The sequence below is a fragment of the Leptopilina heterotoma genome, unplaced genomic scaffold, assembly GCF_015476425.1.
Source record: "Leptopilina heterotoma isolate Lh14 unplaced genomic scaffold, ASM1547642v1 Lhet_190, whole genome shotgun sequence".
NCBI classification, from domain to species: Eukaryota; Metazoa; Arthropoda; class Insecta; order Hymenoptera; family Figitidae; genus Leptopilina; species Leptopilina heterotoma.
In genome coordinates this window covers 1,413,163-1,440,312 of record NW_025110909.1, presented here as the reverse complement: position 1 = coordinate 1,440,312, position 27,150 = coordinate 1,413,163, and the positions used below count along the sequence as shown (strand labels likewise).

General features: G+C 26.9%; 2 protein-coding genes across 9 annotated transcripts in view; one reads left to right on the top strand and one right to left on the bottom strand.

Annotated features, from left to right (window-relative positions):
- LOC122500710 (sorting nexin-17) overlaps positions 1-27,150 on the bottom strand; it is a 379,406-nt gene that overhangs the window by 326,213 nt on the left and 26,043 nt on the right. The gene's annotated exons all lie outside the window — the stretch shown is intronic.
- On the top strand, positions 3,702-22,550 carry LOC122500708 (zinc-regulated protein 8-like). 2 transcript variants are annotated; one of them, XM_043609769.1, is made up of 6 exons: positions 3,702-4,206; positions 17,634-18,250; positions 18,547-18,684; positions 18,866-19,034; positions 21,104-21,266; positions 21,347-22,550. In XM_043609769.1, the coding sequence occupies exons 2-6, from the start codon at positions 17,643-17,645 to the stop codon at positions 21,721-21,723; spliced, it is 1,455 nt and encodes a 484-aa protein (XP_043465704.1). In that variant the 5' UTR covers positions 3,702-4,206; positions 17,634-17,642; the 3' UTR covers positions 21,724-22,550. The 2 variants fall into 2 exon arrangements, with proteins under 2 accessions (XP_043465704.1, XP_043465703.1); XM_043609768.1 differs by lacking the exon at positions 3,702-4,206 and adding an exon at positions 15,716-16,487.

Below are 27,150 nucleotides of genomic sequence, written 5' to 3'. Positions count from 1 at the left end.
TTTCAAAATCAATTTTTCTATTTGTTGGTTGAGTTAAACAAAATGGAGAAAAAATTAATATTTGAAAAATAAATCATATAATTCCAACCCCCCAAAAAAGTGGATGATTTGAAATAAAATTTAAACTCCTCCTTCTTAAAGAAAAATATTTTTTATTTGTTGGTTCAATAGAACAAAATGGAGAAAATATTAAACTTTAAAGAAGATGAAATTTAGTCCCAACCCCCAAAAGATAAAATGGATGTTTAAGACCAATAAAATTAAAATTTAAACTCCTCCCTTTTAATTAAAACTATACCCAGTAAAAAAAAAACTAATTCAAATGAATTAAAACGAATTAACATTTTTGGTAGGCTCCAATTCGTATTTGTCACAAAGCGGGATTCACTCAAGCTCTTTGTATATTCAATTGAATTTAATTCAATATGTACCAATTTGTCCAAACGAATTCGCATTCGAAAGAAATGGCCAAGGAATGTATTGAATTCGTGCTAACGAATTGAAAAAAATTAAAGGCTCAAAACTTGTCCAGTGAATTGGTACGGATAGAAGGTTCGGAAGTTCAATACAGTTTCACGAATTCAGGAAAATTGCATCATGGCTCCAATTCGTATTTGTCACAAAGCGGGATTCACGAAAGCTCTTTGTGAATTCTTTTTAATTCATTTCAATTAGTTTTCGTTTACTGGGTACTTCATTCGTGGGTTCAAAAGAACGAAATGGAAAAAATAATAAACTTTAAAAAATATAAGTCTCAACCCCTCACAAAAAAACTGCTATTCGCCAATAAAAAATTATACTCCTCCTATATTTTTATTCATTGGTTCAGTTAAACGAAATGGAGAAAAAATTAATATTTAAAAAATAAATCATATAATTCCAACCCCCAAAAAAGTGGATGATTTAAAATAAAATTTAAACTCCTCCTTCTTATCGAAAAATATTTTTTATTTGTTGGTTCAATAGAACAAAATGGTGAAAATATTAAACTTTAAAAAAGATAAAATTTAGTCCCAACCCCCAAAAGATAAAATGGATGTTTAAGACCAATTAAATTAAAATTTAAACTCCTCCTTTTTAATAAAGGGAGGATTGGTCTTAAACATCCATTTTATCTTTTGGGGGTTGGGACTAAATTTTATATTTTTTAAATATTAATATTTCCTCCATTTTGTTCTACTGAAGCCACAAATAAAAAATATTTTTCTTTAAGAAGGAGGGGTTTAAATTTTATTTTAATTGGTATAAATCATCCATTTTTCTTTCTGGGGGTTGGAATTATATGTTTTATTTCTTAAATAATAAATTTTTCTCCATTTTTTTTAACTGAACAAATGAATACAAATTTAGGAGGAGTTTGATTTTTTATTGGCTAACAGCAGTTTTTTTTCGTGAGAGGTTAAGGCTTATATTTTTTAAATTTTAATATTTTCTTCATTTCGTTCTTTTAAACCCACGAATGAAAAATAGTTTTTATTAAAAGGGAGGAGTTTAACTTTTAATTTAATTGTTCTTAAACATGCATTTTATCTTTTAGGGGTTGGGACTAAATTTTATATTTTTTAAAGTTTAATATTTTCTCCATTTTGTTCTATTGAACCAACAAATAGAAAAAAGGTTTCTTTAAGAAGGAGGAGTTTAAATTTTATTTTAGTTGGTCTAGAACATCCATTTTTTCTTTTGGTGGTTAGAATAGTATGTTTTAAATTTTAATATTTAATTTTTTCTCCATTTTGTTTAGCTCAACCAACAAATAGAAAAAAAAGCTTTGATTAAGAAGGAGTTTAATTTTTATTTTACTTGGTCTAGAACATTCATTTTTTCTTTTGGGGGTTGGAATTATATGTTTTATTTCTTAAATAATAAATTTTTCTCCATTTTGTTTAACTGAACCAATGAATAAAAATATAGGAGGAGTATAATTTTTTATTGGCAAATAGCAGTTTTTTGTGAGAGGTTGAGACTTATATTTTTTAAAGTTTATTATTTTTTCCATTTCGTTCTTTTGAACCCACGAATAAAGTATAGTTTTAATTAAAAGGGACCCAGTAAACGAAAACTAATTGAAATGAATTAAAAAGAATTCACAAAGAGCTTTCGTGAATCCCGCTTTGTGACAAATACGAATTGGAGCCATGATGCAATTTTCCTAAATTCGTGAAACTGTATTGAACTTCCGAACCTTCTATCCGTACCAATTCACTGGACAAGTTTTGAGCCTTTAATTTTGTTCAATTCGTTAGCACGAAATCAATGCATTCCTTGGCCATTTCTTTCGAATGCGAATTCGTTTGGACAAATTGGTACATATTGAATTAAATTCAATTAAATATATAAAGAGCTTGAGTGAATCCCGCTTTGTGACAAAAACGAATTGGAGCCTACCAAAAATGTTAATTCGTTTCAATTCATTTGAATTAGTTTTTTTTTACTGGGGAGGAGTTTAAATTTTAATTTAATTGGTCTTAAACATCCATTTTATCTTTTGGGGGTTGGGACTAAATTTTATCTTCTTTAAAGTTTAATATTTTCTCCATTTTGTTCTATTGAACCAACAAATAAAAAATATTTTTCTTTAAGAAGGAGGAGTTTAAATTTTATTTCAAATCATCCACTTTTTTGGGGGGTTGGAATTATATGATTTATTTTTCAAATATTATTTTTTTCTCCATTTTGTTTAACTCAACCAACAGTTTTTGAAAATGGGAGGAGTTTGTTTACCATTTTTATTTGTCTAAGTCGTCCATTTTTTCTTTGGGGGTTGGTAAAATGTGTATGTTATTTTTCAAATATTAATTACTTTCTCCATTTTCTTTAACTCAACCAACAAATAAAAAATTGCAGTTTGAAAATAGAAGGTGCTTATTTTTATTGGCCTGGAGACTTTTTTTCTTAATGAGTTAAGACCAAATTTAACTTTTTAAAAATTAAATATTTACTCTCTTTTTGTACTGTGAACCAACGAATAAAAAAATTGTTTTCTTAAAGTAGGAGGAGTTATTTTTTATATTCTACTAAATATAATAATAATAATAATAATAATAATAAAAAATTTTCAATCAAAATTAATTGTTCATGTTATTTATTTTTTACATGAAATTGTTTAAAAAATTTTTATTCAAATTTATTTTTCTAAGTAAAATACTGATTTTTAGCTTTGAATAATATTTATTTAAATAAATTCATTTATTTTAATAATCGAAAAAGTTTTGCTTAGTTTCTAATTTTTGATCACATTGTTTCAAAAAAACGTTTTTTAAAAGTAAAAAGTAATATCTCTTAAATCAAAGAAAGCAATTTTTTTCAATGTTTACTATATTTACACATCATTTTGAAACTTCGCGCGTTTATCCAAATCAGTTCCTTTCGTTCCGCCGTTCAGAATATGATTGTAGTCAATCGTAGTCTGCTACAAGTATCACGCATGTTACCAATACATTGACAGGTCTCACAGTTCGCATATTTATCATTAATAATTGCACAATTTACGATTTAATTCAACTTAAATAATGGATAAATCGGCTATAGAATAGTTAATTTAATAATTATAAGAGCTTTTTCTGACATTTTTAGTTTTTTTGATGAACTTTTTTCCACTATTTAAAGTCTAACACTTTATTTTTTTAAATAAAACCTTAAAATAAATAAAATTAACTTCCTAAAAAATATTCTGCAATTTTTATTCCTATTATTGTATAAAAATTTTCAATCTTAATAATCTTTTTTATTATGTTTCCTTTTTTTATTTTTCTGTAATAAACCATGTAATTTAAAGCCATGGACAAATGTCACTTCCGCCATCTGTCGCGCAAAACGCGCGGCGACATATCAACAGTTTATTCTAATATCGATCTTACACACACATACATCCTACACTAAAACTGACATTTTCTACTTTAAACATTAATTTCACAATAATTTAACTTTAATTTATTCTAAAAAATAGATAAATTTCATCCTAAGATATTCATTTATTCATTTTAATAGTTTTTTTTAACTGTTTTCATCGAATTTGTGAAATATTATAACGAAATACGAAGTGACGACGAAGTGACGACGAATTCGTCGTAATTTCGTAGTTCACCCATCCGCAAGGGGTGCCATCTCCCATACTTTTTTTATTTGTACCGTGTGTTCGTTTTGACTGAAAGAAGATTTGGAAAATAAACTTTGTGAATTTTGTTTAAACTTCCATTAGACTTCTAGGTAAGTGTAGTTTCTTTAACTTTGAAATGTATAAACTACTTAACCTCAAAATATGTATGTAAACAAATTTTCTATAGCAATTTATTTATACACAATGTGTGTATTTTTGATAAATTTATTTATAAGAAATAAACTATTTTCATATATAAATAATAAAATTTATCGCAAGAATTCAAGTATATTTTTTATATAATTTTAAGTAAATTATTTGAAATAAGTTAATTATTCTTTTAAATTCTTTTGAATTTTCATAAAATAATTCAAAAAATTCTGCAAAACAAATCAATTATTTTCATAAATAATGAAATTATTCCCTGAAATTCAAATATTTTTATTATCTACTATTTTAAATTTTTGATACAATTTTTTAAAAGGATTTAATTATTTTTAAAAAATGTGAATAAAATTCAAGCAAATATTCAATTTTTTCCATAAAGAATAAAATTTCCCCAAGAATGCCATTATTTAAAACACAATTTTCATCACAATTTTCGAAAAAAATAATAAAATTTTTCGCTGAAATTCAAATATTTTCAATATTTACTACTTTAATAAATCTTCAAAAGAATTCATTTACTTTTATAACGAAATAATAACATTTTGTCAGAGGATTTCGATAATTTATAATAAAATTTTTAATGAATTCCTCGAAAAATGTAATTATTTTCAAAACTATTTTTCAAATTCTTCTAAACAAATCAATTATTTTCCAAAATTTTTGAAAAATCTTTGTCAATAATTCAATTGTTTTCACCAATATAGTGAAATGTTTCGCTGAAATTCAAATATTTTTAATAACTTCTATTTCAAGAAAATTTTTAAAAAGAATTAAATTATTTAAAAAAAACTTAATAAAATTCTTTTCGAAAATTCAAATAAATTGAATAACAAAATTTTCAGGTGAATTCAATTATTTTTAATAACATTTTTTATAAATTTCTCAAAGAATATGTAAATGTTTTCAAAAGTTTTATTAAAATTCCTGGAAAGAAATTCAATTATTCTATCAATTATTTAATTTTGTATTTAAATAATTGGATTCTTGTAAAACTTTCTAATATAAGAATTGAGTTAAAAATGGTTACGATAAAAATGTCGCCGGGAAATATATAATCAAATTATTTACGATTTTTGTGAATCGACTAAAACGATTTTTTCAGTTTGTCATATTTAATTTTTCGACAGCTACTTTTTTAATCTTAAAGATCCTTATTTAAAATTAATTATAATATTATATAATTATGTATATTACATTCCATTAATTATTTATTGTCTACTATATTAATTATATGTAATTAATATATTTAAATATTCGTTAGAAGAAACAATTTTTACTTAAAATTAAAAATGTCAAAATTTCTTAAAATTACATTTTTTTTATAAGTTTATTCCGTATTAAAAATAGTCACGTGTAATTTCGTGTGATTGTTTTTACTATAGATAAATTTTGTTTTTTAATTAAAAATTAATTACTTTAACTGTTCTTCACTTTACAGGTCTTCGTTAAAGTATTTTATAAAATAAATCCCTTAAATGTTTTAATGAAAAATCTTCAAATAGAAACTTTAAAGTAAAAAATGTAATAAACATTATTTTCGAAAAAATAAAATATTACTGAAAAATATTATCGTCACATGCCAGGATCCCAGTAGCTACTTTTTGGTATTTGCGTTTCTCTATCGATGGGCATTAATGGGTTAATAATTCTAAACAAAAAGTCGTATAACCTCCTACGAATAGAGCGAAGAACAAACTTTGTACAGAATTTTTTTGCAAAGTAAAATAAAACATTGTGAATACCATAATTTATATAGAAAAAGATTGTCATGCAATTTTTTTTAATTTTCAAAAATTTTATTAATTACAGGTGTGCAAAAAGCTTGAAGCTCGATCGAGTATTTTCGAGCCGGATCGGATCGACTCGGCCATTCGAACTTTTTGCACACCTCAGTTTATTTATTTACTAGCCAAACTATCCGCGCGCAAGCGCGCGGGAATGTTGTATCAGACTGCTTATTTTAAACAATTTAAACTCCATTTTATTTAAAAAAATGTTTAAAGAAATAATTATTATTACCTAACAAAAAGATTGAAATAATTAACGGTGGAAAAAGTTAACAATTATAGAGAATTAAATTTTCATTTTATATTATTTTGAAACTTTAAAGTTTACAAAAAAAATTTAACAAATTCACCTCAGAAATCACTGAATCCGATAAATTAGAAGAAAGTCAGACAAATGGAAGTTCTATTTTGAATTTCTAAATTTTCATGTCAAATTTAACGCATTAGAAACGTATTTTAAGTGAATCCTATAAATTTTGTAAAAAAAATTACTGCTGTTAAACTCTCATGTTGTACGAAGAAAATTGAATCTCGCAAAAATTGTTACATATTTTATACTTTTATTTTCAAAATAATTTTGATTACAAAAATTTTAATTATTCCAAAAATTAAAAAAATAATTATTCATTTAGCTTTTTAAACAAAAAATTCCGTATCTTTTGAAACTACTATAATTGCATAAAATTAAATTAATTGAAAAATGATAAAGTTAAACAACTTTTAATTATAATTTCTTTGGAAAACAAAATATATATAGTATAAATACTAACTACCGTAAGTGAGGCTAAATTCGCTCATGTAGGGTAAATTCGCTCAACCGATGTCTATTTTTTAAAATTCGATTAACATACTTTTTAGACAGAAATATTTAAGATTTACAATTGTTTTGGTTAATATAAATGCTAAACTTTAATTTAAAATTTATTTGCAGCAAATTCATTGGTAACTTTCAGTAGAAATTATATTTAAAACACAAGTGAATAATTTTCATATTGAACAAGTAGTATGAAAAAGTAGGGAATAAAGCTTTACTTCAAAATTTTTAAGTTGAATACTTCTGAACATTACATTTCCTGTATCTCCAACATGATTTGCATAAAGCACAAAAATTAAAGCAATAAACAGATTCTGCAAAAAATCAATTTAAAAAAAAATTTAAATTTGTTGTGTAAATTCGCTCAGGAAATAAATCTACAAAAAAGATGTTTGGGCCTGGATATTTCAAGTATGTTAATTACTTTAATTTATAATTCGATTTTTTTAAATAATAGTGTTAAAGTAGGATTTTAGAAATTTAATTTTAATTTTTAAAAACTTCAACTCACGTGTCCTTCGGACAAAGAAATTGTAAAGGTAGTGGATTCCCCCTCTACTTAGTTATTGATTCAACTAAGAGGTTGAGAACCCTACTCCTTGAATTTAGAGAAGATAGGATAGTTTTAGGAATAATTAAATTATAAGCAAAAATAAGATTAAACAAATAAGATATATTTTACCCAAAGAAATCCCTAATACAAGTTATTCTAAATTGGTGTGAGTAAAGAGTAATTATATACTTGTGTATGAAAGAATAGTATGTGTGTGTGTGTAGTGATGAGTAAGATTTCTATACTCACTGTCTGGTAATTCAATCCTTTGAAATGTTATTCCAATGACTTATTCTGTTCTTTTAGTATTACAGAATTTAGGTTGTTTATTTAAAAAAAACGAGGAAATACCTGATCTAGGTTCACTAGATTGATATTTCGTTTTCCAATTTAATATTCCTTGGCTCGCGCAATTTTGAAGACTCAAACCCCGTAAATAAAGGCTGTCTTTAAAAGCAATTCAAAAATCAATATTCTTTTTAAGATATGCTTGATTTATTTCTGCTGATGCTAGATTTTTAAATACACTCTTTTAATTCTTTACGTTTATGCTTTTTGTTTTAAATTCACTTTATTTCACTAATATTATTTCAATTCTTTTCTTTTAATCTTTAGCTCTTTTACAAATTCTTTATTTTCATTTCTTTTTTCACTTTATTTTCAATATTTTTCAATTCTTTACTTTCTTAAATTATTTTTCACTTGTCACTTTATTGTATTCTTTATTTCGATATATTCTTTTAAAAATCAACCTTTGTTTACTCTTTATTTATTTTCTTTTATTCTCAATTAAATTCACTTTGTTTAAACAAACTTTTTATTCAACCGTTAGACTTTCGATACGATTAACACGGCCAAATGCCGGACTTAGAACTTCAGGCTACAATGGCCTGGACTAAAACTGCGGGCCCAAATTGCCCGGGCTAACTGCCGGCTACAACGGCCTGGCTTAAACTGCCCAGATTTCCCAGTGTCAATCAATTTTATTGAAAGACAATTTAGTGGGGAAATCGTATGTTAAGTTCATTGTACTCGACTGTTGTCAAGTCAATTTCTGCAACCTTGCAGATTTAAGCAGTGGTGTGATCCGAGTTCAGTGACTTGGATGCACCACTCCTTATATTGAGCAATTTAACTTTGATATTTTCTAACTTATTTTCAAAAGGGTCAATAAACTGTTTTTCAAGAAAAAGGAATTCATTAAGAAACACTTTACTATATTGTCAGGTTTTTCACTTCGGAATTGCGAAACCTAAAGGAATGTTAAATTCAATTAAATCTTATATTTATATAGAATTAGAATTTCTATGTCATTAAAAATGCCCTGGATTAAAATATTCAAAAGAGGGAATGTCCTTTTGTGAGATTACATAGGGTTATTTTGTGTAAGCGTTTCATGATGTGTTAACAAAATATTGTGTTGTGTGTAATTTGGTTTTTAAAGTATTATAAATAATCATTTATAATATAAAAGTTACGGAGTTCGGCCGTAACAAATAGCACTCTTATAACTGAAAATTAAACGATTTAAAACGGTTTAAGCACTAAACTGTCAAACTTAACCTTGTTTTTTATGGTTATGAGTACGTTTGATTGAATGATTGAATCTAATTACTTATTGATAAAACAATATCAAATATTTATTCCAATAACTTTGTATATTGTTCTTAATTTTTTTCTTTATTGATTCTAAAGAATATTTAGTTTCATTTTTGCAGATTATAATATATTTTGCCAGAATAATAATGGTGAGCGAATTTACCCATCATTTAAAGGTAAAGTCGCTCACAAAAAACGGCTTATAAATAATTTTCTGCAACATATTTTAATTTCTTTATGCAGTAATAGAAAAGATAAAGGATTAAAGATTATATATTTTCAGTGTCAATGTTTATTTTCATCGTTTCCCGAAGTTATTTAAAAAAGAATTGAAAAATTGAGCGAATTTAGCCTCACTTACGGTATAACTTGCATTAATTATTTAATTACAAGATGTAATATAATATTATAATGATAGCCCCTAAATTTTAATTCTATACGTTGGTTGTTTAATTGAATTTTTAGCTTAATAATTATTATTGCCTCGGCAGGTACCTATGTGTCCATAATTTAATGTCAGCATTATTTAAATATTGGGAATAGGTATTTGATGTAATATATTTTTAATTGAAAAAATTTACAATATATTCTCATTGATTTGTTGAATATTCTATAAATCACGTATTAATTAAAAACTTGAAAATTAAGACACGTTAAAAGTTTATAAAATAAATATGATATTAGACAATATTTTTATGTAATAAAAATATAAAAATAAAACTTGTATTAAATTTATTACTATTTTATAAAATATACTTTGATAATTTAAATTTATGTTGTAGTCCTTAATAATATAGTAATTATTTAAAATTATTATGAAAATAATTAATAATTAATAATTTCAAATTATGAAAAATAAAGAGTTTTGGAAGTTAAAAAATTATTAAAAAGTTAAAAAACTAAATATTCTCTAATTAAGAAATTTATAAAAATAACATCCAATTGAATGTAAATTATATCAAATACCTTTTTTTAATATATTGAAATAATGTTAACATTAAATTATAGAAAAGTATTTACCTTTAGAGTGAATGATAGTTGTAAAGCTAAAAATTGAATCAAACACAATAACAGTACTGCCAGATGATTAAAACGACAAATCTTCAGACTTTTCTTATTTATCTTCAGAAATCTTTAAATTAGTCAAAAAACTTTCTTCAGATTTTGGTTATAATTTTTAAATAAAAATAAAATTAATTAATTAATATTGCTGTGTTTGAATCTGTTCGCAATTTGAAAGTAAAAGTTTTCAATGTTTTTAATTTTAAAAATTAATGCACTGAAAATGATTAAATTCTTGCAAACTTTTTATTGAGAAATTTGGAAATAGTTAGTCATTTGATTTTTATAAAAAATTTTTTTAAATAATTCAATTCTTTCCAAAGAATGTTTTATTAAAATTTTTTTAAAATAATTTAATTCTTTCGAAAACTGTTATTAACATTTTTGAAAATAATAAACAAGAATAATTAATTATGTAGGTAGTTAATCTGAAATTAAAAAATTAATGTTTATATTACTTTAGTAATTAATAATTATTACATTTATTATTATAATCATAAAAACGTAAAGAAAAAAAATTATAATTTATCTTTAAAAAATGGTTTATTTATATTATTTTAATGTTTATAAGAGGCATTCTTCGTCAGCGTTACCCCCCTACTCTCCAAAAATGGTTTGCATGTAAATTGCTGGTCATAGGCTTAAAAGTTAGCTTATAGAGTGTACTTTCAAATGCCGAGTGGCACTTTTCAAAATTTTAAATTGGGGGTTAAATATGGGGGTTAATTTCTCAAAAGTCGATCTAATTTGACTGAAACTTCTTACTCAAAAGTTCTTGAGGTCACTAATTATGAATTTGACAAAATGAAATAAAATTCGGATGAAAATTTGTTATTTGAGGGTTTTTGAAGTCACTGATGATGGATCTGAAGTCAATTTCCAAAAATTTTCAATATTGGTATGAATATGGTGGACTGCTAGAAAAAATTTGAATTATTAAAAAAAAGGTCTCTGTGTTTCACAGGGTTGACACTGTCATCATATACAAAATGATGCCCACATTACATTTTTTTAACTTTTTCAAATTTAAAAAAAAATTTTTTTTTTGTTTTTTATACTAACAGAAATCCATTATAATGAACAAGAAGCTGGTTATGAATTTTCAATTGAATTTAATTTTTAATAAGAAAAGGTGGTACCAGTTTCAGCATTTGAGTACCTTTTAATTAATAAAGTCTTCTTGTTTGAAGGTACGAAAGAATGGCTTTTTTGTATTTGAGGAACTGCTGAAGCAGCATTAAATCTTCTGTTCAATTTTCGTTTGACTTTTTCGTATTGCATTTTGGAATAAAAGAAAACAGATATTGTTTTAAAATGCTTTTTAGCCCAATCGTAAAGCCTCACTGCATCTGTGATAGCTTCTGTAGGTTTTACTAGAAGACTAGCTCTTGCAGCTTCTCTTTTAAAAATGGCACCGATGCCATCGCAAGCATTTTAGCCGTGGGCTGTTGCGTGATAATGCCACTCGGCTTTAATACCAAAGTCTTCTTCATGGTTTACTAGATTAATAATTTGGAATCTGTTTTTAAAATGTTGTTTAGCACCATCACTGAAATAAATTATTTCTTTCACTTCCAAAAGTTTCTTTATTTCCGGAATTAAATGACCTTGAATAGTGTAAACAGCAGAAGTGTCGTGTTGAGTGCTATCGGATAGGAAAACAAAACTTTTGTGTTCTAATTTAGAGTCCTGTTTGAAATAGCATACTACAGTAAAGATGGTACACTGATCGTTATTATAATGAAAAGCCTGCACTGCATCCTGTATCACATACTTATAATTTTCTGAAAAATCCAAAGTTACCAACACTTGATTATCACTAAGATTAGTTTTTCGATGTTCAAAGTATTGAGCTTGGTGCTTTGCAATGAAAGAGTGCGATTTTAAATCTAAGAGTTTGTGACATAACTCTTCAATAAATTCTTCAGAAGCAAGTACGTGTGTGTTCAAAGTGCACCTATCAGTTCCTGTCCATTGACTGAATATCAATTGAAAGATATTATTATCTTCGAAACACTTCACTAAATGGTTTGACAAGTCCTTAGTGCCTGGACAACGTCCACACTCATCAAGGTGACATTCAGAAGTTGCGTCCTTACAAATGATTTGTGACATACAGTCTTTGTAATTTTTCATTGGGATCCCTGAATCCTTACTCAGATTCTCAATGTCAAAGGCATCAAACATTAAATAGCAATTTTGGTGGTGAGTACAAAGACATACGGCATGCGTTCCACGATTTCCCATAAGTACACAGTATTTTGGTCGTAATTGCGCAAATTTGCTAAAACTCACAGAAAACTCTGGATGCGATTTTGTTAATGTTGAATAAAGATCATTCAAATCTAAAAGTAACAGTCTTTTCTGTTTGAGAACTCGCTTACCATCAATTTTGATTGACACAACGTCTTTTACCCCAGGCATTATCCGGCTAATAGAGTCACTCTCATAAAAATCGACAATTTTTGTAACTGTTTCTTTCGATAGTTTTTTTCCAGCTCTTGATATTGGTTCTCCCAAAATTCCTTTAGAAGCTTTCAATTCCTTTGATTTCTTAGCAAATTGTTTCGAGCAAACCAAATTTTTTTTTCAGCTCATCGAGCATCTCTTCGAGTTCCACTTCTCTTTTCGATTTCACTCTCAAATTATCAACATTAACAGACAAGGTAGGAAAGGTGTCCAACGAATTTGTCGCATCGTCGTTTTCATTCTCTTCTAATAAAACACTTTCATTTCTAATCGGGATATTCAAGTTCCTACAATCAAAACAAATTTTCGAACCCACCGGAAGATCAGGAAATTTCAGCATCAAATTTTTTGATAAAAGACGTAGTCCTTTGCCTTTGTGTCCATCTTGAACATAGGGGTTACAACATCGATCAAAGTGTGTATTTTTGGTTAATTTCGACATTTTGCTTTCAAAACTGCAATGCACCGCAAATAATTATTCAAATAAATCCACTCAATGCAAGATATTAAATCTTATTATTTGAAAAAGATTGATTTGTATTTTTTATTTAATCAAAATACACTAATGCCAAGTTTTATTTAACGGAACATTCATCTGTCAATGAAATGCTAATACAATGAAGTTGAGTAAATATGAAACAAAACTAAGTGAATAATCAAATTTTAAAAAAATAATTTCTATTTCTTATTGTTTAACAAAGTTTATGAATTAAAAACCGATCTTCTTCAAATAAGATTTACCATCTTGCTATAAATCATCCAATTTCTGGAATAATTTCACTCAACAGTGAAATTATTCAAGAAATTGAATGATCGTTGTTTATAGTGCAGTGTAGTTTTGTAATGAAAATATCAAAATTCACTAAAAATACACATTTTGATTGATATTGTAACCCCTGAACCCAACATGGACACAAAGGTAATGGGTTACGTTTATTGAGAAAAAAATTAAAACTGGGATTTCCTATACTGTTACGGCGGGTTCGAAAATTTGTAGGAAATTGAAGATCACAATTAAAAACGGAAGTGTTATCAGAAGAAAATAAAAATGACAAGGCGAGAAATTTAATAAACTCGAAACAATTTACTAAAAAATCAAAACAATTAAAATCTTTGGAAGGAATTTTATGAGAACCAAAATCAAGAGATGTTAAAAAAACTAACAGAAAAAACCGTTTCGAAAATTATCGATCTTCATAAAAGTGAATTTATTTGCAGGATAATTTCTGGGGGATAAGACATCATGTCAATTGAAATTAAAGGCAGTCGAATTTTTAAGGAATAGAAAAAAATACAAAATGATGATTTTGTATAAGATGACAGTGTCAACCTTGTGAAACACAGAGACCTTTTTTTTATAATTCAAATTTTTTCAAATAGTCCACCATATTCATACCAATATTGAAAATTTTTGGAAATTGACTTCAGATCCATCATCAGTGACTTCAAAAACCCTCAAATAACAAATTTTCATCCGAATTTTATTTCATTTTGTCAAATTCATAATTAGTGACCTCAAGAACTTTTGAGTAAGAAGTTTCAGTCAAATTAGATCGACTTTTGAGAAATTAACCCCCATATTTAACCCCCAATTTAAAATTTTGAAAAGTGCCACTCGGCAATTGAAAGTACACTCTATAAGCTAACTTTTAAGCCTATGACCACCAATTTACATGCAAACCATTTTTGGAGAGTAGGGGGGTAACGCTGACGAAGAATGCCTCACTGTGTATATATCAAGTAATAATGAAAATATATATATTTTCATTATTACTTGATATATACACAGTCTTCACAAAATTTTCAAACAATCTTCAAGTTTTTACTATATTTCTTCCAATCTGTCAGCAAGGCACAATAATAACATAAACATTGAAAAATTTGACATTTAAAAATATAAAAAATGCCAATACTTAACCCACAAAAATTAATTTTCAAAACAAACAAATGAATGCAGATAATTTGCTAACGGAAAGGAAACTTACGATTATTATAATGTATTTTTTTTAGTGCAAAGGTTCGAATGCTGAATTTAAAAAACATTTGAGTTCCGAAATGTCTCGAAAATTTGACAAGAATTTTGAGGATTTGTCTTTGAGACAAAAGAGAAGACGTATTTCTGCACTGCGAGACTCTATTCATAACGGTAATGATGATAGCTCAAATTCCTCAACTTCAGGGAGATCGTTAATTGAACCTTCTTTGGAAGATGGAGAAATTGCTGAAGTGCCAATTGCAGAAGCTTCTTCCGAAATTTCAGATGATGAGCAAAATTTATTGGACGTTACAGATTTATCTGATGCAGCAACTGCATCCTCTCACGAAGAACGAATTCATCAGGTAGCTGGTGGAGAATATCTACATATAGGTTTTAAAGCCAATTTGTTAAAAAAATTAGAGTCGATTGATGAAAATAAATTAACGGAATATATATTAATAGATTTTAGCACAGATGGTGCTCGGTTAAATAAAGAAAACAGTTGTCAAATTTGGCCTCATCAATTTCGAGTAGTAAATATTGTTGACAAAAGACCGATTGTAGTTGGTGTATTCAAAGGAGGACATAAACCTTCAAATGCTCACGACTTTTATGACCCTTTTATCACGGAAGTCGAAGAAGTGATTGCAAATGGTGGCATCGAAATTAAAGGTCGACGACTTCCTTTACGAATAAGATGTTTTATTGCAGATGCTCCAGCTCGCGCTTTGGACACAACTCATATTTTCCTTGTTCGAAATGTAATGTTGAAGGATTTCATGATGGTCAAATGTTTTATCTTAATATTCGAAACCAACCACGTACAAATGATCAATACAGAAACTGTAGTGATGAAGATCATCATCGTGGTCCAAGTCCCCTATCACGTTTACCAATCGATTTGGTTACCGATGTGCCATTTGAAGTCTTGCATCTAGTCTATCTCGGAAATGTAAAGAAGGTGATTCATGCACATGTAACTGGGACGTTTCCACCATGTGATAAATTAAATGTTCGAAAATTAGAAATTCTTAATTCAAGGATGATTCAGCTCAAAGAATATTGTCCTTCGGAGTTCAATCGTCAACCAAGAGAAATGACGAAATACAATCAATTCAAAGGAACAGAATTACGTCAATTTTTGCTATAATACACTTCTTTGGCTGTTTTCTTGAATATTGTGGATGAAGAATATTATCTCCATTTTATGATTCTGCGTTGCGTGATGCGTTTACTCGCTTCTGAAAATATGCCCGATTTTTTGTACGACTTTTGTCAATCATCTCTTGAAAGTTACGTTCGCTTGTGTAAAGGATTGTACGGAGAAAAATTTTATTCATACAACATTCACGGATTGTTGCATGCTGTGGAAGATGCATCACGTTTTGGTCCTATTGATAGTTTTAGCGCATTTTGCTATGAAAACAATATGCCTTTTTTTAGAAAATACGTACGAAAACCTCATCTTCCACTTCAACAAATTTGTAAACGAATGTTTGAATTAAATGATTTTTCAAGTGTGTCAAATCAAGACGAAGTAGAAATTGTACCGTCAATGAATCATACAAAAGGACCTCTACTTGATAATATTCCACGAAATTGCATACAGTTTGAGAAATGTGTCATTAATAAACGTGTCTTTTCCACACAGACGCGTTATAATTGTTTCATTTCAAGGAATGATAAAATTGGATTAATAAAAAATATAATACTTATCAACGACAGTGTTTCATTTATTGTACAATATTTTGACGGTATTCGACAATTGTATGATGTTGGCATACCTTCACAAGCTGTAGGAGATTTTCATTGCTTTAACTTGTCAAATGAATTACATGAACTACCACTCAATGGAGTAGTCTAAATGCTACCGTATACCTAAATGGGACAGCAGGGAAAGTCTGGAGGAAAACGTAATTCCGAATGAATGGATATGCTCAGTCCTGTTAACATTCCAAGGGGTATAGCTATATAATTTTTTTTAAATATGATTAATAATTCTTTTTCATAATGCGGTGCAAAAAAGGGCACTTTTTTGCACCTTGTTATGAAAAATATCGTTCGTAACTAGTGCTAGCAGTTGCCAATTTTTTGAACGAGCACTTTTTTTGGAACAAACTGTAGGCGAAGCTTCGCAAAAAAAGTGCTCATTCAAAAATTGACAGCTGCTCGCACTCGTTACGAAATATACTATTTTGTGCTTTAAATTATTAAGAAAAAGTACTATTTATTTTTAGTTTGTTATTTTTCACGAGTAATTGATTTAATGATAAAATATTAAAATATTTCTTATGTGTACATGTATAAACATGCCACAAATTACTTCAAAAGTTGTATCCTGTCTGGGCAGATATATTTTTAATAAAATAAAAACACTTCAGTGGGAAACTTAAGTAACTCATGAAAAATAAGCGTATTTTTAGGAATTTTTTTTTTTGGCTCAATGAAATAGGTAATCAAAAATATGTGAAATACGTTTGATTGATATGAGTATTCACATTCAAAATATGTATATATCTTTTTAAAAATTTTATTACAAAATGGCGGTTGTGTATCATTTTTTTAAAAGGCGTCTTTTTTTAAGGGTTCCATGGCCGGACAACTATCGTTCTTAATTTTCGATCTGCAAAAAAAACCAAAATGTTTTCATTTTATATACATCAACAGCTATCGACTTACGTAAGATTTTTTCGATATTTTGGTATTTCGCGAAATGGTACGTGATTGAACAAAAAAGTGCCCATTTGAAAAAGAATCAAAAAATTGTTGATAAAAATAAAAGTAAGTAATATAAAAAAATCCTAGGTGTCGATAGTTGTTGATGTATAGAAAATGACAACATTTTCGTTTTTTAGACCAAAAATTAAAGACGCTGTCCGGCCATAAAATCCTAAAAAAAGACGCTTTACAATAAAATGCTGTATAGCCGCCATTTTTTAATAAAATTTTATAAAAAAAACTTATTTTAGACATCAATACTCATGCAATAAAACGTACTTTACAGATTTTTGATGACGATTTCATTGAGAAAAAAATTCCTAAAAATATGCCTATTTTGTCGTAAATTACATAGGTTTCCCCTCTTAAAAAAAGAGTCTCTTTTCCAGTGAAAAAGGATGGCGCCCAAGATTCAAAAGCAGTTTGAAGGCCACGGAGCCAAACCACAAAAATCATCCAAGCCCTCAAAACATACAAGCTATGCATCAAACGGAAGACTAGTTACTGCTCCGAGAAGATATTGGACTTCATCGGATGAACCGTCTCGAAAAAGGCCAAGAAAATCGCTCAACTCTGTACACAACGAGATACAAGCTTTAAGTAGTGGTTATAAAGATAATCCCAAATTTGCAATATTGTTGAAGTCGAGTGATAAATTGCTTATGGATTCGCATAAGCCAAAGTCTACACCAAAGAGTAATCAATCCTTATCTCAGATAAAGCAAAATCAGCAAAAAACTCGACCAAGCCAAGTGTTAGAACATCCAAAAAAATTGCCTTTACCTAAAAATACTTCTCCGAGCACAGTATCACCATTGCCAGTAGATCCAAAAACTTCAAATGCAAAGATAACGGGAACTATCTCTGAGTCATCAAAAGATAATGGAAATTCACCATTACCTGATTTGCACAATGAAAACGGAGCTCCTAATACAAGCACCAAGAAAAATAAACCAAAGTCGTCTGACCAAAATCAAAATGTCCCGCCTGTTATTGAAATGAACAAGTAAATATTCATTATAACTTATTTTAGGATACTATATTTTTGTTCTTTTTAAATCAATGTATCGTTTATTTGTATTATAGTTTAATTTATTTTATTAATTTTTAGCTTAACCAATTTGTTTAGAAAAATTAACACTTTTTCAAAAAAGAGTATGGTGAAGGTTCAATATTGTTTTAGTTAAAAAAATAATACTGTTTTAAATCGTATAATGAATAAGATACACTTATTATTAAACGCTTTTTTCTTTATTTATAAGATAGATATTTTTTAATTTTAAATCTTTTTGGTTATTACAGAAATCTTCATGCTATGGAACAAAACTCCAATTTTCCTCAAGATAATGTGAACATTAATTCCGGACTTCAAATTCCAGCTTGGGAAAGCAACATTTTAGTTCCCGAAAACGTTCTTCTCGACATTACAACCCGTTTACGGTAAGCCAATTATTAGCTCATCAAATATATATATATATATATATATATATATATATATATATATATATATATATATATATATATATATATATATATATATAATCTAATTATTAATAAGGAGCTTTTTTAAAGAAGATTTAATTAATTGTACAGTATTATAATTTTTTATATGATTATATAGAAATGTTGAAGAGCAGAATTTAGAAATCCTTTCCATCGTTCGTACTCTTAAAGAAGACTCCAAAGTAGTAAAGTCGAATTCGCTTTTTGCACCTCCTCAAGGATATCCCTTAAAAACAATCGAGGAATTTAATTCATTCGAAGATGATGACAATAAAGTGAATGCGTTGGTATGTCTTGTTATTAATTATACTTACTATTTGCACTACATAATTCTTCAGTTTAAAGCAATTAGAAATAAAAACTAATGAGTTATAAATTCAGGGTTGCCACAGGTCAGGAAAGTCAGGGAATAGTCAGGGAAAGTAAAATTGGTCAGGGAAGTCAGGGAAAAGTCAGAAATTTTTACTAAAAGTACTGGAAAAATTAAATTTTTAAAATTCATGAGAAAACTCTGAATTTTTTTTCTTTTTGGCTAGTAAATTATGAAATTACCTCGAATTTTAATACAAAATCTTCAGTTTTTTCTATTTCTGACAATAGTTTCTTTTTAAATAACTTAATTTTTCAAAAACTATCATAAAAATTGGATTTTGGAAAGTTATAAATGATTAAAGAAATTCAATTATTTTCAAAAGTTACAAAAATTCTTCGCAGAATTTCAATTATGATCAAAAATTTTTTAAAAATTCTCGTCAAAATTTCAATTATCTTTATAAATAATAAAATTCCTCATTGAAATTCAATTATTTTCAAAAATTTTAATAAAATTCTTGTCAAAATTCCACAGGAATTCAATTATTCAATATTTATTAAATTTCTTAGAAATAATTTTATTATTTTCACAAGTAGTAAAATTTTCACAGGAATTCAATTATTTAAAATACAAAATTTCATAAAATTTTCGAAAAATATCAATTATTTAAAAAGATTTTTATAAAATTCGTCGCAAGAATTTAATTATTTAAAAAAATGGAACATAGTTCTTTTCAAGAATTCAAGTATTTTTATAAATAATGAAATTCTTCACCGAAGATCAATTATTTTTATAAATTTGAATAAAATTCGTTGTAAAAATTCAATTATATTTATATAAATAATGAAATTCTTCACAGAAATACAGTTATTTTTATAAATTTGAATAAAATTCGTTGGAAGAATTAAATTATTTTCAAAAGTAATAAAATTCTTTACAGAAATCCAATTATGTTCAAAAATTTAAAAAAAAATTCTTGTTAAAATTCCAAGTATCTTTATAAATAATAAAATTCTTCTCTGACATTCAATTATTTTATGAAAATTTTAATAAAATTCTTAGGAAAATTTTAATTATTTTGATAAATAATAAAATTCATCGCAGGATTTTAATTATTTTTTATACAATATTTTAATTAAATTCCTTGATAAATGTAATTATTCTTAAAAAATTTATTAAAATTTGTCAAATGAATTCAATTATTTAAAAATTTATTGATAAAATTCTTTATGAGAATTCAATTTTAACAAACATTTAATTATTCAATAAATTATTTATTTTATAATTTAAATAATTGAATTTTTCTAGAATTTTCTAATAAAAATTGATTTAAAAATGAATTAAAGAATAATCGATTTATTATTATTTATGAAAATAATTGAATTATTGCAACGAATTTTATTACTTTTTTTGAATAATTGAATTTTTTTGTGAAATTGTACTGCTTGTAAAAATAATTGAATTCTTGGGAAGGGTTTATTTTAAGATTTTTGTAAATAATTAACTTATTTTAAAAATTTTTTTGGTAATTTAAATTATTACAAGTTGTTGAATTTCAAAAAGTTTTGAATTTAAATGTTTTGAAGAATTTTAATTCGTACAGAAAAATAATAATGATTAAATATTTATTTAAAAAAGAAGTTATTGATGTTTTTGAAGAATTTTACAATTAAAGAAATTTGTAAATAAATGTAATAGAACATTTTTTTTTAGTGTCTAATAATTTTTAGAGTGAATCAGAATATTCTTTAGGGTCAGGGAGAAAGTGAAAATTTTGTCTGGAAATCAGGGAAAAGTCAGGGAAAAATAAAATTAAATATTTGTGGCGACCTTGATAAAATTCCATGATTTTAAGATAGTAACTTAAAAAAGGTTTTTTATTTTTGTAAAATTTAAACTTTGTTTTCAATTTCAATTTAAGTTTTTTTCAAATTAAACTAGTTTACTTTTTTTTAAACTTTTATGATTTTTCTATTAATATTTTCAAAATTAAAAAAAATGTGTAATGATAATAATTTATGAAAATCGCATTTCTTCTCAAAGTACTCAAAGTTACGGAAATATGGTGGTACGAAGCTAAGAGAAGCACTGAGCTTTGCTTTCAAATCCAGTATGACTGATGAGGTTGCGACCAAATTCACATGGTATGGTGATTCAGGTGATACAAAAAATTTCGGGGAAACTAAAATGGCTTCGCTTTTATATCGTAAGACAAATTAATCTAATAACTAAATATAGTCATTTACTTTAAAACTTTTTTTAACTTTATATTTGATTTTTTTTCAGAGGTGGTAAATAAATGTAAACAGTTTAAGGGTCCGGAAAACTTTACTGAATTTAAGTCAGAAATGACAGAAGTTTTAAGAGCGGCGAAACAGAGATACCGAAACTCCGGCAAAAAGGAAAACCGTACTCCTAAAAATAAAAGTAAAGAACGTGTTCGACCGAAAGAACATAATTTTGAAGATTCGGAAGAAAACGAGGATGGAGAAGATCCTACAACTGATCGAACACAGGACAGCGAGGAAGATGAAACAGATGGTTCTTACGAAGGAGATGATGATGAAGGAGATGATGAAGGAGGTGATTATCTAACAGACGGATCTTACGAAGGAGATCATGATCGATTGCAGAATTTGGTCGAAAAAGGTGAAATAGATTAAGAGAGATTTTTCATTTTTTATATTATTTGAAGGTGCAATTTTTAAAAAGTTGATATATCGATTTAAAAATTGAGATAAGCAGAGATTTTTCTCTATTAATGTTAAATTTAAGAAACAAATTTTTAAAGGATTTTGAATTTCAAAAATATTTTAATCTAACTTCGATGCTTTATAATTTTTATTTTTTTATTGGAAAAAACGACATAAAGATGTGTAAATCCATAAATTATAATAGACTTTAATTACAATTAAAATATCTTAAATACTAAAAGATTTTATTAGAAAGTTGTTAAAAAAATAACTATCATAGTTTGCAGACTAAATGCATATTTAAATTTATTTATTTTTATTGGTTATTAAAATAAGAGTCCAAAAGTTAATCTAAAAAATATATGTAGTTATTAAAAAGTTATTGAAAAAAGATCTATGATAGTTTGCATACTAAATGCATATTTAAATTTATTTATTCTTATTGCATATTAAAATGAGAGTCCAAAAATTAGTCTAAAAGATTATTATTAGGAAGTTATTGAAAAAAGAACTATCATAGTTTGCATAATATGAAAAAAGTTTAAAAGTCTATTTTGTTTTAGTTGATCTTTAGTTTTTTATGTTTTATAATAACTTCCTTATCAATCAAAAGTGAATGGCTACGAAGACTGATGTAGACGTAACAGATATAATTATTTATTTGTTGTATTTAAAATACTAAACTGCTTGTTTTGAAAAATATATTTGTATTCGTTTTTTGCTTATTTAATTATTGTTACTGTAAGAAACGCATTATTACCTAGATTTGTAAACATTACTGTAATAAATTATATTGTTCGTAATAAATTACAATTGACTTACAATAAATGTATACCCATTATTATTATAATATTATTAATGTTTTAAGATAGAATATATCATTAGTATCTTTAAATTTATATTTTGATAAGATTTCATGGCTAGCTAAAGTATTTAAGCCCGAAATTTGGTAGACTTTGCTATAGAAAATTTCTACCACATTAAAAAATTCTGTAAGCAACATTAATACAATTTAGTGAATAATTATTTAAGTGTGCCATAAATATGTAATAAACAAGGTATTAAAGCATCTAAAATGATAAAAAAGCTAAAATTTTGGATTGACATTAAGGTAACACACGTGATATCACGCATGCAATGCATATGCCACGCATATGAGGACGCATATGTTTGCACTGTTGCCCTCACGACATAACACGTCGTGCGCTCATAATGCTGGCATGATGGAATCACATTGCTATCTGGGTAAGGATTGCAAAATATTTACAGTTTTTAAAGAAAAAAATCCTACGCTAAGAAAAACTGTAAGACCTCGGAAACTCCCTTGTAAAAAATAGAAACCTCCTTTGCAATAAATGATTTTTATTCTATTTAAAAATTATTAAACATTTGTAATATATACGTCTTGTAAATAATATTTAAATTTTGCAGGTTGACTTAATCAAAATAAAATTAAACTTTAGTACCATTTAACCCTTGAATAACCCTTGAACGGGAAATTGGGGTGATTAGGCACCCCAAGCAAAGTTCAAAGTATGTTCACGACTTAACTACTGTTATTTTTGTTTCAAGTTTGAGTGATAGATATGTTTTTGGATGTAAATGGTGCATCAATTTTCCTTAATTTTAGTCGCTTTATTTATTTGAAAACTTTAATTTTTCCAAGTAATGCATAAGAGGCATTCCATTTCAAAACGACCCCCTTCATAAACAATTGCCATTGTAAGACAATTTTTAAATAATTATTTCTCCTATTTATTAAAGCCAAACTTTATTCACTAATATTGTTTTTAAAAGAAAAATTTCTCAACTTTACGATAGTAAAAAAATTTTTTTTTAAATAATATTATTTATGAAAAAAATTAAGTTTGAAAGATAACCTTCTGAATATCTCAAAACACGTTGCCTCCGATTTTTTTAAACTTATGTCAAAATGAAGCTTAAATATTCTAGTTTCATTCCCTGTAAATATTATAATGGACAACTCAGGGGAATTTAAGAAATTAATTAAATTTTACAAAGATTTCAGAGGTTAAACTGTGTAAAAATTTGAAAAAACAAATTCCGCTCGGTACATGCATTATAACCTCTGACATCTTTGTAAAATTTAATTAATTTCTTAAATTCCCCTGAATTGTCCATTATAATATTTACAGGGAATGAAACTTGAACATTTAAGCTTTATTTCGATATAAGTTTCAAGAAAATCGGAGGCAACGTGTTTTGAGATATTCAAAAGGTTATCTTTCAAACTTTTCATAAATAATATTATTTAAAAAAAAAAATTTTTTACTATCGTAAAGTTGAGAAATGTTTCTTTTAAAAACAGTATTAGTGAATAAAGTTTGGCTTTAATAAATAGGAGAAATAATTATTTAAAAATTGCCTTACAATGGCAATTGTTTATGAAGGGGGTCGTTTTGAAATGGAATGCCTCATAAGTTAATATTGTACCTACTCTTAAAATGTCTTTATTTACCTTTTAAAATCCGTTTGATATTTTTTTAAATTTTAGCCAGATTGTTGACAAATTGAAATAATTACAAAAAAGGTAACCTTTTACAAATGTTTCAAATCTGGGGTGCCAAACCACCCCAGTTTTACGTTAGTCTATAAAAAAATCATATTTCCGTTCTAGGGTTAGTAAGAACTCGTCCCTTAATTAAAATTCCATTTATTATCGCGCGTCAATGAACAGGCGCGCTATAGCGCTATGCTCGGATTTACGTTTTATTTTTTTTCTCAAAAACTACTGGCTGTCCCACGATGTTAAAACAATTAATTGAAATAATTTTTTTAATTTTATTTTTTTAAACAAAAATATATTTCAATACGAATAGTTTAAAAGTACACTCTCACCTCTACTGCCTGCCTGCCTGCGCAGGCAGGCGCCATAAGAGTGAGAGAGAAAAAACATTTAATTTGAATTTTCTGACTCTCTTACTCTAATGTGTTACCATGTCAACCGGCAGGCAGGCAGGCAGTAGGAGCTGTGCTAGCGCCTTAAGAGGTCACAAACTAAAATCTGTTAAGGAGAACCAAAGATATATAATTTTCAAAAAAAGAGTACAAAAAAATTAAAAATCCAATATGTCCGTCAATTTTTAAAATTTTTCAAAATCGCTTGGGAACTTTACTTATTACCACTAGAGGATATAATCTACCCAATTTCAACCGAATCCAAAAACTTAATAAAATTTTTTGTGTTGAACTGACGTGGAATACTCGACTTGAGTGTGTACTGTTGATCTATTACCACATGATTTAGGGAGCTTTCGACGTTCGCCCTAGGGGCGCTGTGAGTATAAGTCACAGCACTTATCTAGAAAATACCCTAAATCATATGGTAATAGACCAACAGTACACAGTCTGCTGTCAAATTTTATTTATTTACATTTAAACAAAGTTTTATATCTCCTGTTCGTTATCAGCATTTTTACACATTAAATCAATCAGTCTTTTTGATTAAAATGCCAAATCGAGTCGGTGAAAAAGCAGAATTGGCAGAATGCCCCCAATACTGTTTTCACGCGAAAACGTATTGGCAGAAACTCACCGCCAATACTATTCGCTCTCTTCCAATACTTTTTTTTACTGGGTATAAAATATGTTTAATTCAAAAAAATTTTTTGATTGGCTACATATTTTTGGACTGAAAAAAATGTTTCTCAGCGTATAAAAGAAAAATATCGGGGTGGCTTTTTAAAAAAAGGGAGGTTTTTGTAATACTTAATTTAGTGTTATTAAGATCATAAAATTTGCTAAATATTTCTGTCGAAAAATTGTAGGAATTTTTCTATTTTAATTTTTAAGGGGTAGTTTTCGTGGTTAAGGGTGGGTTTTGACAAATTATTTTGGGGATAATTAAACGTCTTAAATCAACCATAATTTTTCCGGAGTGTTTCTAAACTACACATCAAATTAATGTCAGATGAGAGAACCAAAGGTTACATTGTTTAAATTTCCCGCGTTATGTCTTTTAATTACGCTGTTTTAAACTTTTGTTTTGAATCTCTAGCGAATCTGATAAATTTGAAAAAAATCTTCCGCCATTTTGAATTTTTTAAAACTTACCTGGGATTCGATATCAGCGACCCCAAAAACCCCCATGATTATTATATTATTAATTTCAACGTGAAAAATGATTTTTTGCTGCAAAATATGAATTTCTTAGTGTCTTATTTGTTTATAACAATCTTCATTAATTTCAAACAATATTAATTTTTGTATTCCTAGGTATGTCCGCCAACATCTTTGGAAACATAAAATTACAAAATATTAAAAATAAATTATTTCTAACATGATTTATATATTATTTTTAATAATTCTACAGACTGAATCCATTTCAAATCAGGCAGGTCGACTAACTTCAAGTTATAGATTTAGCTGTCGCTAAAATATATTATTGTACATGAAAAATAAAGAGACACGTATTTTTTATTTTTCAAAAAAGATAAATTTAAAGAAGTTACGCACATTTGAACTTTGAGTGGTAAAACTCGAAGAAATAGTGAAAAAAAATTGTTTTGCTAGTCATTTTTTTTATTTTGAGTATAATTTAATTTTCTTTCTTGGGTCTTGTAGATGGTCTTGTCCTCTTCAAAATCCAGTTTGAAATTCGAAAAAATATTTAAAATTTTAAAAATAGGGGATGATTTTCTGAAAATAAATAAGATCAATTTTCTCAAAAACACCACCTTTTTTTCTATCCAAATTTTTACTACAAGTTCTTAAAATAATTATGAACATTTCCTATAAATTTCAAGCGGGCTAAACCATTCTGGCAATCAGAAGAATTTTTTTTTTGAAATATTTATTTTCACAAATTTTCAACGTTCACGTCAACAATGTTATAGCGATTCATTTGTTTTTAAAAATGCAAGTTAACAATTTGAAAATTTGCGAAAATAAATATTTCAAAAAAAAAATTCTCCTGATTGCCAGAATGGTTTAGCTCGCTTGAAATTCATAGGAAATGTTCATAATTATTTTAAGAACTTGTAGTAAAAATTTGGATAGAAAAAAAGGTGGTGTTTTTGAGAAAATTGATCTTATTTATTTTCAGAAAATCATCCCCTATTTTTAAAATTTTAAATATTTTTTCGAATTTCAAACTGGATTTTGAAGAGGACAAGACCATCTACAAGAACCAAGAAAGAAAATTAAATTATACTCAAAATAAAAAAAATGACAAGCAAAACAATTTTTTTTCACTATTTCTTCGAGTTTTACCACTCAAAGTTCAAATGTGCGTAACTTCTTTATTTATCTTTTTTGAAAAATAAAAAAATACGTGTCTCTTTATTTTTCATGTACTATAACATATTTTAGCGACAGCTAAGTCTATAACTTGAAGTTAGTCGACCTGCCTGATTTGAAATGGATTCAGTCTACAAG

What these genes read in the sequence shown, in the direction of transcription:
- LOC122500708 (XM_043609769.1), top strand. Translation starts at nt 17,643, where the DNA reads ATGGCGCCCAAGATTCAAAAGCAGTTTGAAGGCCACGGAGCCAAACCA. An exon ending in GACATTACAACCCGTTTACG is followed by an intron (nt 18,685 to 18,865) that starts GTAAGCCAATTA and finishes ATGATTATATAG; the next exon opens with AAATGTTGAAGAGCAGAATT. An exon ending in ACAATAAAGTGAATGCGTTG is followed by an intron (nt 19,035 to 21,103) that starts GTATGTCTTGTT and finishes TTCTTCTCAAAG; the next exon opens with TACTCAAAGTTACGGAAATA.